Source organism: Convolutriloba macropyga, unplaced genomic scaffold (genome assembly GCF_964194025.1).
Source record: "Convolutriloba macropyga unplaced genomic scaffold, txConMacr16.3 SCAFFOLD_1043, whole genome shotgun sequence".
In the NCBI taxonomy this organism is placed as follows: Eukaryota; Metazoa; Xenacoelomorpha; order Acoela; family Convolutidae; genus Convolutriloba; species Convolutriloba macropyga.
Genome location: NW_027449446.1, coordinates 1 through 13517, shown reverse-complemented (window position 1 = coordinate 13517; position 13517 = coordinate 1). Strand labels below are relative to the sequence as shown.

General features: G+C 31.8%; 1 protein-coding gene across 1 annotated transcript in view; it reads left to right on the top strand.

Annotated features, from left to right (window-relative positions):
• The window catches only part of LOC142355034 (uncharacterized), a gene marked incomplete at its 3' end in the record, with an annotated part of 42396 nt that extends 35678 nt beyond the window's left edge, over positions 1 to 6718 (top strand). The window contains exons 10-12 of the mRNA XM_075407331.1: positions 1270 to 1426; positions 5594 to 5760; positions 6581 to 6718. Coding sequence (XP_075263446.1) covers positions 1270 to 1426; positions 5594 to 5760; positions 6581 to 6718 — 462 coding nt within the window. The remainder of the gene's footprint in view (positions 1 to 1269; positions 1427 to 5593; positions 5761 to 6580) is intronic.
• Between the last annotated feature and the right edge of the window lie 6799 nt (positions 6719 to 13517).

Sequence of the window (13517 nt, the reverse complement as noted above, 5' to 3'; positions counted from 1 at the left end):
AAGGCCCAATTAATTTTGTGGTCATATTCTTGCCCCTGTGACTTAAAAAAAATTTTACTATCTCTGTGAAAATCCGTATTTACTGGTTCTAACAAACTGAACACAAGAAGTGGTCGTTAATTAAATTGATCCTTCAGGCAGCCCAATATTTAGACACAGAGTATTCATATTAAAATTTGTAAAATGCAGGCGTGACACTATTGGTTTTAAAACCGCAGGTTCCAAAAGTACTCAAATATATATATATATATATATATATATATATATATATATAATTTATATTTAATTTATATTTAATTATATATATTTAGTTTTAATTTATATTTAATTTATATTTATTCATATTAAAATTTGTAAAATGCAGGCGTGACACTATTGGTTTTAAAACCGCAGGTTCCAAAAGTACTCAAATATATATATATATATATATATATATATATATATATATATATATATATATATATAATTTATATTTAATTTATATTTAATTATATATAAATTTCAACAATTTGCATTTGCTTTCACCGGGTTTATTTAATTCGATGGGAACAATTATTGTCATTAAAAAAGTGACATAAATCTACAATCTGACAATGTTTTGAGCCTTATTACATTACTCAGATACAAAATTTAATACTACTATATACAACACTTGAATCGTGCAAGATGGAATTTAAATTTTCAATTTTTTCTCGAGAGACATCTGTGTATAAATTTAATTATATTGATGTTCCTGATTAATTAGATTGTTAACAAGGATCGAAACAGATTCAGAAAGTGACTTATTCTGAGTCTGAAAAATGCGGATTAGCAATTTCCTAAATATTTTATTTAATATTTTTATTTAACTCTTATTGCATATATACCATATTTCAATTGTGTGAAGCGTTTATGACTCAGAGGCATCTGAAGCTTAGAAAAGTGACTTTATTATTGGAAAGTCCCTTTTACACAAAAGAAACAAAAAATTACCTCTCCACCAAAAGACATTTTTCCATATGATTTTCACTGATACAAATTTTATATCTATCCGCTAAAGATATCGATTGGCCGGCCAAAAATAACGCACAAAAAGTCGGGCTTTTGAAAATTTCCAGCTCCCAACAAAATTGAACGGTTGGTGCAAAATTAAGGACGGAAAATATAAGTTTTAGCAGGTGACTATAAGTTTTATGTCGTCTCCGCTACTTCAAAGATGGGGGGAAGTGTGTTATCAAGCAGACCCAATTTTTTTGACGTTGTTTATTGATTTCTTTTTTGTTTGTTTAGGTATTTTCTGTTCCTGGTGATCTACACGTACTTCTATTGTTATGAGAACAAACCCGGTCTGCTCGACAACAAGTGGAAACTCACCATCTTCATCTACATGCTCTCTTACGTCATCGAAATCATCTGGCACTTCCACCAGGGAGACATCGGCATCAAGGTCTTATTCATTGATACATTCTTCTATTTTTATCAACCCACCAATGAAATTAAACTAGCCAAGAAATCATTCCCATTACTATATGCTGGAGGATATTTTTAACTGACTCAGTTTTGTGTGATTACCCGTACCTAACTCTCAGCCGAATTCAGTACTGAATCAGAGTCTAATTCAGGTCACATTTTGCACTGAAATTGTCTCCTTCAGAGCTAATTCAGTGATTCATCTGAATTATCTTAGGATTCAGAAGAATACAAAATGTTTTTTCTGAATGTTGCTCTGATTCAGAGAATTTCAGAAATCACTTCACAGTTGATACTGAAATCTTTCTGAATCAGTACTAAAACTTGAAATTTCTCTGAAGTTGTTCTGAATCAGTCCTGATAGTCATTGAACTTTAGGTACGGGTAAGCATTTCACAGAAAGGTCTGAGAGGCATCTCTTTTGAGTCCATAAGGCGTAAAAACAATTTAGATGGTTCTTCCAATTTTTTTCGGCCTTTAGTTTTTAGGCTACGCAAGATAGGAACCTTCAAATCCATTCTACAAATAAAGCTGTTAGGGGGCAATGTTTTTGAGGTTAATTGCTTAAACTCCTTATGAGACGTTCGAATATTTTCCTTGTCACAAAACTACGTCTGACTCCACTTTATTACGAGAAAAAAGATACTTTAAATAATTTTTCTGGAAGTAGGGCGCAGTCGAGTGAGCAACCCAAATATTATTCGCCTTAAAGCAATTTTATAACTTCCACGAAGTATGAAAATTGTAAGCGAGCGTGAAATCGTTTAGGCCCCTTGGGCAAAAGCTTTCAAAAGGATCAATTGAGCTTTTAGTTTTTGTAAGCTGTGCAAAGCTTTACCCTAAAGCTGTGTAATGTCAATAAATAATGAATTTGAACAAAATTTGAATTTCTAGACAGCTCTGCTACCGATAGCTTGGAATCCTAATGATAATTTAAAATAAAATGGAGTTTTAAATTCTTCGGTTTTTCATTTTCCATTCTTTCCCCTTCACCCTTTTTCAACATAAATACTGCATGACTGTTTTTGTCACTTGTTTGATTTGAGAAAAAATCTACTATAAGTAACTATAGGGGAAATATAATTTTTTGAAAAAAAAATAAAAATAAATGCAAATTGAACATTCGTCCTTGGAATTTCTTATAACCTCTTTTAACTGCAGATGTCAGAATTTCTCTTAACATGTACGCGACCTTGAAAAGTTCATAAACAACTGTGATAGGCGCAAATCCGAGTAATGAAATTAGAGAAAAAATACAGACGACAAGTAATGATTTATTTTGTGATAACAGGAAGTTATAAATTTTGAGCACGACAAAATGTCTATCTTTGTTGAAATCCCGCCATCAAAGTGGCCAAGAACCCCCTTCCCCTCCCCAGAAAAGCGCGTCGGATATATTTGAGGCAGTTTCCCTTCATCTGTCCATGCCTCATTTCAAGCAATCTATAGCAAAAGTAAATAAATAAATATCAAAACAAATTTTTTGCTGATTTCGTGTATTATAAAAAATATGGACATTATTTATGCGGTGAATGGAAATTAAATATGGCCTTCAAGGTTGAGTTATGTTGATTGGTCTGATGTGCCTAAAATGGCCGATAAATATCTTATCGGTCTTGTTATGCTTTATGGAAAAAACTGTCCCTTGAAAATGAAAATCAGACCAATTGGTCATATCAGAAAAAAAATTAAAGAACCCATCTCTCCTTTTGAACTGATAGATAAAATCGAAAGAAATATATTCAATTTTTTAATTTTTTCTCTTTATTTTTACATAAAAATTAATAAAATCTATCAACAAGCTGACTTCTACTTTTTTATTGTAAAAATCATTTGTAAAAATCTGCCATATAAACTGAAAGACACAAAGTTTCTGCACAAAGAAGCTTGAACTTGCTAAAGATTAATTCTATTGGCAACAATCATTTTGGGGACTACTCTACATTTATTACGATGCAGAAATAATGGTGCTCACGAGAAGACCCGTCTATTGTCTAGGATTTAAGAAAAATTGCAAATGGTTAAGACGCGATCAATTCTCGGGTAGAGGTACCATATAAAAAAGGACGAAATACTTGACTTTTAAATTTAATTAATGTAAATTTTTGGCTTGATTAAATACAAACTCGAGAATTTCGAGCTCCAATTTGAAGAAGATTCTTAAATAAATCAGTGCTTCAATTGTTTTAATTTCAAGTTTTGAGTGAAGGTTAGTAATAATTTTTAATCAAATCATCCGTTTCATTTAAAAAAAGACATAGCTGGTTGGTTTTGAACTTCAAAATAGTTTTTTTTTCTTTTCTGTTTATGCTTTAAAAGTACCAGAAACAAAATCGGCAAAGAGGTTCAAGAAAATTTTAGGTTAGTTTTTTAAAGGATTATATGCTGAAAATTTTTGTGAACGTGTCACATTTGACGAGTATCTTAATCTCAGTAGCAAACGGCTCATTTATTTCTTTTCTGAAGCAGTCACTAATAATTGTTTTGGACTTGTGTGTTAATTAATGCCTTTATGACGTTGACGCTTTGGGTTTTCTCAAAAAAAAATGGTGTGTTTTTTATACTGTTCAATTTCTGTTTTTTATTGTCTTTTCACTTGGTAAATTTACAAAGAGAACTTATAGATGTTCAAATCAGGCACAAATGAACACTTATAATTTTTTCAGATGATGTCTTATGGTTTTAATGGTTTAAACACTGTGCAATTTTTGTGAATTGATTGTTAAGATTTGAGTTTCATCAGTAATTTGTTTGTTTTCTTTTGCAGTAATGTCACTTATTGTCACTTACAACAGGTCTCCGTGGCTTCCTAAAGTGTTATATCTGTGTTTATTTACTTTTTTGATGCAAAATATATTGGTTGTTGCGACTTTTGAGATAACTTTGTTCCAAAAAAAATGTGGTTTTGGAAATTTGCCCCTTTTTTATTTTTTAAGGGCAGGAGTTTCTGCTTTCTAATTAAGTGCAAGTTAATTCGTATAATTGTATGTATTCGTATGTATCCGTAGAAGTATTTTCTGTTACCCATTTGATTGTGTTTTGTGTTTCTAAATGTTTTTGAGCATAATATATATTGAAGATTTGCTTTAACTATAGTTTCTTGATTGTTTTGATATTGTTCATCTTGTATCTTAGTCTCAATCAATGGCGGGTTGAGTTGGCTTTTGAATGCGATTTTATTCATTTCAAATTGTGGTTTGACATTAAAACGGTGTTTGTTCTACTCATTAACTTATCTAATATATATTCCTCATCTTGTAGACAAATAAGTAAAAAAAAGTTTATGAGCAATGTGGAACCTAATGTGCTGACACTCATTACCGAGCCTCTATTGTTTGACATTTTTTCCCAAAACAATAATGGACTGCATACCTTTCAGGCTTGCAGAAATTTGTTGTTTAATCATGCAATAGTGGAAAGGATATTAATTTTGGTACCTGTTAAGTTTCCAAGATCTGTCTCCAAGTTTTTATGTTTCACAAATCAGAAATAATTTTTTTTAGTTTTTTCCAATTACTCAGTTGAAATTCAAATAAAATTTAATAAGCAAATAAGAATGACTGATTCCCTTAATAAGTCTATACTATGCGTTGACGAGTGCATGAACAGAAAAATTGAAAACAAATTTTAAATTGTAATTATTCTGCAATTTCCAAGGAGTGCTAAACTGAAGGAATTATATATCAAGTTGAACTGTATATATATATAAAGTATAATATAGGCTGATATATGAAGCAATATCACAAGGATCCTCAAAAAAATCTTTTTAAATTTTGCTTTATTTTTTGACCAATGTGTACTTCATTATCTAAGCACAGCTTCGTGTAAATTTCTCGTTTACTAGATTAACATGGGCGGAAAGATCAAATCGTTAATTTTTGTGCAAATTAGAGGAAACAAGATATTTTTATTTAAGTTTCATTTTCATTCTCACTCACATTTTTTCAGCTTTTTTTCAGTCAATTTCATTTTATCGCGGTTCCTGCCACTCTCACTGCTTTGGCCTAAATCTATTCACATTCCGCTATTTTCGCTCAAAAAAGATGATGATGTGTCGACTTGACACAAAATATCTACGAAAAAGAATTGATATCAAAGTTTTTCTTCCATAAGGAATTGTTTGTTTTCACTTGCTTGTTTACAGGTGAAGCTGCTAATCTGGTGCTCGAGTGAGTGGAACTTGTTAGACGTCACTTACCTCTCAATGGGTCTGGTCGCTTTCTTCTGCTCTGTGGACCACGGATGGCCTATGACCATAGCCAGGGCACTCTATGGTCTCACTTCTATCCTCATGTGGATTAGACTTCTAAGGTTCACAATTGTCCGTTTTGTGGTTTTACACCCCAGTCGAAAAATAATGGATAGTTTATAAATATTTACAATTTTTTTCAAAATGATGGATAATTTATAAACATTTATAAATCGGTAGATAATAACAGTTACCGGGTCCACTATCAGCGAGTTCTTAGTTCCGGGGTTTAGTAGGTGGGGGCGGGGGGGGGGGGTCTCTAATATTTGAACTAGCATCTAGAAATGCGTGCCGTCCGATTTTCTGACATAATCCGATCAGAAACATTTGATTAATAGCCGCACAGCGATAGCTGAGGCTATTATTTTGATCCTCCAACTACCTAATTGAATCCTCTATCACGTTCATTTATTAAAGTTTCTTAATTTTCCATGGGTTTCAGTTTTGTATCTTGTTTAATAAACAATAAATTTGCTTCAAAGGTGTTTTCTAAAACATTAGTGCTCTGATTTTGTTTTGCCTGGATTAATATCTTGCAAGATTCTTGCAAAATTTGAATCCGCTCATCACTAGGGCTAATATAACACCGATTTCTTTACAATTAATAGAAAACCAATAAAAATCGTTATGAAATATTCTATATGAATTATACTGAACATTCTGAATAATTTTCGTGTTTCTTTCGTAGCATAATGACTAACTTTTTAATGTGAATATGCTGTTTCAGTACTGATTTTGTTTGTCACAGTATTTTGTTCCATCTAAGCGCCTGTAGCTTCAAAGAAATGAAAACACACTTTCTGGTCAATCAGCCTTAATCGACCAAATGATCGATTTTCAGAGATATTTTTTGTTTATTTTTATGTATATTTGTTTGTGAAGGTTCTACTTAGCAAATGAGAAATTGGGGAGTATGTGGATAATGATAAGGAGGATGTTGTGGGAGACATTAATATTCATGACTCACATGGGCATCATGATCATCGCATCGGGAATATCACTATACTGCATCAACAACAAGTTAGTACTTAATTATACGTTTATTTTGTCATTGGGGTTTTTCTGACACCTGTGACATCAGAGACTTAAAAAAGATATAAGTTTGAATCTGTAATTTTAAAATAACTATTCTGTGACTCTTATTGTAATTAGTCTTAATCAATTTAGTAACAGTTGATACAGATTGCTATTAAAAGGCACGTTGCCATTACAACTAAATCTTACCATTATAAGACTGTCAAAATTTCAGATGTTTTGTGAGAACATGTTATGAATAAACATGATTGGAAACGTATCTCGCGAAATTCTTTAAGGAATACTTATTACAGCTAAGAAAATTTGTCAGAAAATTGACAGACGAAGACTTACTAACAGATGAAGAGTTAAAGGACTATAGTCTAAGTAGTCATGTCATAGTTTATTGATAACTCTTCGCATTACGCCTTACATATGATTTAATTTGCCGCAATATCTAGAAATAACGTTTCAATAAGACATAAACTAATTGAAATGCAATGCAAAAATTATTGCATAAATTCACTTTGCATTACAATACTACTCTTGTAGGTTAAAACTGTTGAATTAAGAACTTTTGAAGGCGGAATGAAAAACGTTTCTGACTAAGCAAAAAAAATAATCTCTCAAAAATGAGAGAATAACAAGATGCTATTTTACAACAAATCTTTACAGATTTACAGAAGAGATACGAATTATAGATAAAGGTGGAGATTTGGATTAAAGGATGAAAAATGCTCAAAAGTCAGCTGTCTATGTACCCATTATCAAAGCAAAAAGCCAAGATATAATTCTAATTGTAGCACCATGATATATAGAGGGAGTCGTAAGGGTTACCAATTATGGTTTGTTTCTGCAATGTTCCTAAAAATAAGTCACAGGAATACTATACATAGAAGGCATTAGCACTTTTCTGAGAATTCGTTCACGTTTACGATGGTACCATAATCATTCGAAACATGATGGGAAGATTTTACATCAATTAATCTCATTTTCATACTAGTTATCTAGATTCACAAATTTGAACAATTTCTTGCGTTTATAAGCACCATTTCATATATAAAACTTCGTAACTGTTATTACTGGAAAACTAAACTTTCTGATTTTTCTAAGTTTCAGGCTCAGCTTCAATCAAAATTCTATTACGCCCACTCAGACTTGAGCTGAAAATGTAGAGCTTGTTCCAATCTCTACACCTTCTATAAGTTTGCACCTTCTATGCTGTTAAAGATTTCATGAAGATTAAAGCTGCAAATTTATCAGTAGGAACGAAATGGATTGAAATAGGCCAGTCTTCCGTCTTGTCCTGAATGATGCAAAATATTATCTTTATGTGCTTGCTCCTCCTCTGCATGACTGGGTTTAGGCACAGTTTGATACCAACTTAAGGTCAGCTGTTATCGACATAAAATTTTTTTTAAAAACAAATAGTGTTAAAATTGGATTTTAAGTAATGAAGAATGATTAGAGACGAATTTAATACTAGGCTAAAAGAAGCTTTTGTCAGTGTTCTGCAAAAACCGCAATACTCGCTTTGTTTTGATGACATGATCATTGACAAGCTTGCGTTAAAAACTATGTTGTTCTGAGTTTTAACTTGAACTTGACAATCAACTGATCTTGATATGCATAAAAATTTTAAAGGCTTTGTTTTTCGTTCTTTTTAATTCTTGTATTTAGGTAAAAGTAAAACGAAAAATTCAAAACCAACACGTAAGTTTTTTCCGAAAATTTTACCTAAAAAGTTTGGTTTATGTATCTTGTTATTTTTTTGAGAAACTCCGTTGGCAGTAACTATTGACAGTAAATGAATACTTTCGATGTAAATTTGAAATTTCATGTTCCTTTATTGTAATTGGAGTTCCTCCACTTCTGTAAAATTGAGACACAGTGTGAGTTTTGGAATTTATGCTGTAGTTGCTTAGAAAAGAAAACAGAAACCATTGTTATCATCTTATTTCATATTTTTAGGTAGCTGAAAGAGATTTGCCTTGAAAATTACTATTGATAACTACTGTTTGAAGAAAAATTATAACCAAAAATGTGTAAAGCGGTCCAAATTGTTTGTTTTTCCCACTTGGAAATCTCATTTTCATTTGTGTCATTACGGCTACTAGGGCTTATATACTCAATTTTTGCGGTTATTAAACAGGATGTGAATTAAGCAGACTTCGCCGACTCGCTTTATAATTTGTTGTCAATTAAAGCTCGAGATAATAATTTTGTGTGATTTTTTTTGTCTCCAAGTGTCTGCAAAAGCTTTCCGTTCTATGGCTATTTTTTTCTTGGTCTGGTTTTGTATTGTACCTACAAACTGTAAACCCATTACTAACAAACTCTAAATGCGAAAATTACCAGTACTCTATGCCCACAAAATTATTTGACATTTTATTGTTTCGACCCCCACTTTAGTGGGGAGGGAGGAACTATATACTCAACTGGGTTTTTTTTGTTCAGTCAATTTTGGCCGACCGATATAATCATCGTAGAGAAATGTGAGTGGTATCATTAAAAAGCCCGTGCAGCATAGAATACGGAATTAAAAAGATTGTTTCGATTTTCGTGTTTTACAGGGAGTTATCGAGATTTAAAATTTTGTGAACATTCGACTGTTTTTGTTCACATTTTCAGTAATTTTTGCTGAAAATTTTAACAATTTCGCTAATATAATTCAAAATAAGTTAAAATTTTTAACGGCAGAGTGTTGTTGTTACCGTTACAGATAGAAGAGCGTTGCTAATTGGTTTGATTGAAGTTTTTTCTCGCTAAAATTTTTGATAAAATTTTCAAAATTCAAACTTTTTTCATCAAAAATGGCACAAAATATGTTTTTGGTAAACTTTGTTAAAGTTTGCCAGACTTAGTGACCTAGAAACTTTACCATAGACTCGCTAATCTCGAAAAAACCGCTATTTGCAATTAGGCACCGTATGAAAGTCTTCTGGAATTAAAAATTTGACGTTTTGCCGGATTTAACTCAATAACTATACAAAATGCATCTTTTTTTTCAATATTTGAAGAATTCCACTCAACAATTGGTCTAATTCGCCAATACTTGGAACACTTCGTCGGTTTGCTGGGCGCGCGAAAAAATCAAGGAGAGGTTCGATAATATCACGGACTTATAGAATCAGAGACTTTTTGGTTTTTGATTTGATGCTGCTTTTTTCAAAATATTTTGCTTTTGTTTTTTTTAATGTTTAATACTGACAATATTTTATATTCACGGCTCCATTAATGACAGCTCCAATTTACATAAATTTGAGGCCGAATGTAGATACAGTTTGTTTTCAGAGAACCAAAGAGTTTTTACGGCTTTGAGGAAGAGTTTTTGTAAAATTTAACTGAATTTTTGTCTTTTGCCTTCAATTGTCATTCTTTTGGCAGTCTGATTTTTAAGATTAACCACTCAATGTTCTAAATTTCTTCATCAAGAGTTGCAAGTGAACCTTTCGTATTCATTCGGTTGTTACCTAATGTCTCTTATGTTATTGAATATATTTGTTTTACGGAAATTTCTGTGATTTTTTGAACTTGTCAGTTTTTTATATTCTTTTAGTCAACATTTTGCTTATTCTCAGTAAGTGCAGGTCAATATTTCCTCCTTATAGAATAAAAACTAACTTTGTGGCCGAATTTCCCAACAGAAGAATTTCTTGCTTTTGGTACTACAAGTTTTCATGCAAAGTTTTCTGATTTCTGCGCATGATTGTCCATTTTTGTTTGAATCAAACAATAATTTTTATATTGTTTAAACTTTTAAAATGATGTCTTCAGGGCTTAGACAAATTGTTTCAGAAGAATTTTGTGAAGTTGAGATACTTTTCAGTTTTTGTGGTTCTTTTTTTGTCATTTTTTTATTGTCGTTTTTGAAAAGATATTATGACGATCAAAGGATATGCAAATGAAGAAGTTTTGTTCTTGAGGTTAATATCTTAAAAATTTGATGGCTTCAAAACTGTGGTATTATAAAGTTGTTTGTGAACCTTATTAGTTCAGCTTGTATATAATGTTATTTTATAGTCTTATGATTTGGTCTCATTAATAACAGTCGCAATTATTTTTCCGAGTAGTTGCAAGACAAACTGTCTACTTTTTTAGTCGAAAACTTTTGTTGGCTATGAGTTTTGAAAAAATATTTGTTTTTAATAAAAAAAGAGACAGATTTTTGAGATCAGCCAATTATACTTCTGTTAAATTGTAGCTAAGCATCTCTATAAAAATCACATCCTTTATTTTTTGAAATACTTTTTGCTCTTCATAGCGGTTTTTTTCCTTAAATGGTCTTTCTTCTTGGAACAACCAGTTTTCACAAAACCATTTTTTGTGGTTTTTGCAAATTTGCCCCTTTTTGTAGGTTTTTGTTTTCTTTTCATAGTATCACAATAATGGGCGTCATGTGACTTACAATGTCGTCGAAAAATGCAAGCGAAGAATTTTATTGGTTTTGGTGATCGGCTTAATATTTAATTGATTGGGGGGTCATCGTTTTCGTGCAAATTTTTCGTTTTTGCCTGTATTTGCCGTTCTGTTTGTAGTCGTATGACATATCCTGGATAATGAAAGGCCTCAGTCGCTCTCTATTGAGGTATAAACGACTCTCTCAATGATTTCATTTGAATCGTAATGTTCATAATCATTTCGAATTTAATTCTTTTTTAAAAAAGCGATGTTTTAATAAACATTTGACGCTTTTCCTCATTTCTAGTCGAAATGTTGCCAAGTCGCATTGAGGAAAAGTCCCATAATTTGTTCCAAAAAGTACCGGTTAACCTTCTTAGTATAAATTTTATCTGATGCCATTTTGATTTGGTTATAAGTGGTTTCAAAAAATGGACAAGGAGTTTTGGTCGTAATTAATATTTGAAACTATTTGATTTTTACTGCCGTCTTTTCTGGTAGTCATATTATGGTAGTCACAGGTCTCATAGGCCCTCGAGAGTAGATTTTTTTTACTTCTTTTAGTAGTTTGTTGAACGATCTGTTGATATGTTAATTTTTTTATCTCATCCTCATTTGGTAGACAATTAAGTGAAAAATGTAGATGAGCGGGTCGGAACTTAATGTGCGAACGCACATTACCGAGCCTCCTTGTCTCAATTATTGCCTCATCGAGATGCAATTCTTTTCTCCCGAGGTTGAAATAATGCGATTCTTTTCCCCCGAGCTCATTATTTTTCTGAGGTTGGAATAATTGATTAATTTGGAATACCGCAATTAATATCCACTTTTGTTTCATCTCTTATCTTTCTGGAAAAAATAGAATATCTTCAAGTTTTGGGTTGTGAAAACATGGAGAGCCGTTACATAAATTATACCAGATCGATAATGGAACAACTACATACCGAAATTTTTAATTTTTCCTGAAGTTTTTTTTGCTTTGTCGGGTGCATCCATTCTCTTGCTTTTTTGGTTGAATGGGTCATTCTAGCGTATCATTTTTTTCTTTCTCTGTTTACATCTCAGTTGAAAACTAACGTTTGCTATTCGTTCATCGCCTCAAAATCTTCGCAAAAAATTTAGTTCAGTAGATCGGGTGTAATATGTACCTACATAAAAATCACCCCTGCTAAAATAGTGACAATAGCTCATAAATCATATTTGGTATCAACCGTGATTTATTATTAACCTGTCTACAATTCGCGACATCAACAAAGTAGAAGGTGGTGACGGACTAATTAATTGGTCCAAGTCCTCTTTCATGTGCTTTGAAGTATATTAGAACAAATCGTATGATTTTTCCGCAATAACCGAATTTTAATAAAGTGAATATAAAGATAACAAGGGCTCAAGTTGCAAAGTGAAAAACAGTGAAAAATTGCTTTGATTCTTAAAAATCTTGAATACATAAAGTATCGATTTTTTCTGTTCTAAGAACGGACAGATGTTATATAGTTCACGGTTCGAACACTGTAAAAATATCTTAGTAATCATACAAAGTCAAATATGATTCTCGGTGACCATACTCAGTTTTTTATGGTTTTATGGAATCACTCAGCGCTTTCACTCAGAAAAAAAGATAGTACAAACTTGCAAACACGGTTACTTAAAAAAATTATGCAGAAAAATTCGAATCAAAATATTGCAACAAGCAAAAAATTTATTTGAAAAATGGTGTTCTGCACATAAGAGTTGGTATCAACGTTTTTTGGCAAACCACTTTTCCACATCTTTATACTTGTACATATTTGAGAGTAGACCAAAAATATTTATATATTTGTATTATATCAGTTGCGGAAAGAAACCCCCACAAAAAAACCCACTTCATTTTAGATAGGAAATAAACCCCCACGGAAATAAATCCCCACGGAAATAAACCCCCACGGAAATAAACCCCACTTTACTATTAAAGAACTGCGCATTTAGCGCCTTTGGTCATGCCTTGCGGGCCATGGCCATGCCTCAGCGGCCCATGGGATTTGATATGAAACTATCACAACCGAACAAACTATCAGAACCAAAATTTAATTTTAAAATGGGGGTTTTATTTCCGTGGGGGTTTATTTCCTATCTAAAGTTAAGTGGGATTTTTTTCCGTGGGGGTTTATTTCCTAGACCCGTATTATATATTTGTAATTCAGTGATCTCATTTATTTAAGTGAAAGAGAACGAAAATTCAACTTATTATGCATTAGAATCAGATAATGAAAATATGAAAACAAAAAACCTAACTCCTTAAGTCTATACGTTAACTCAATCGCTCATTATTTTTTTTTATTTTTCCCTTCAAATATTTTAATAACCAGTTTTTGAAACAAGTTTTGTTTGAAACAGTTTTGTTTTAATTCAAATTAAATACTAGACA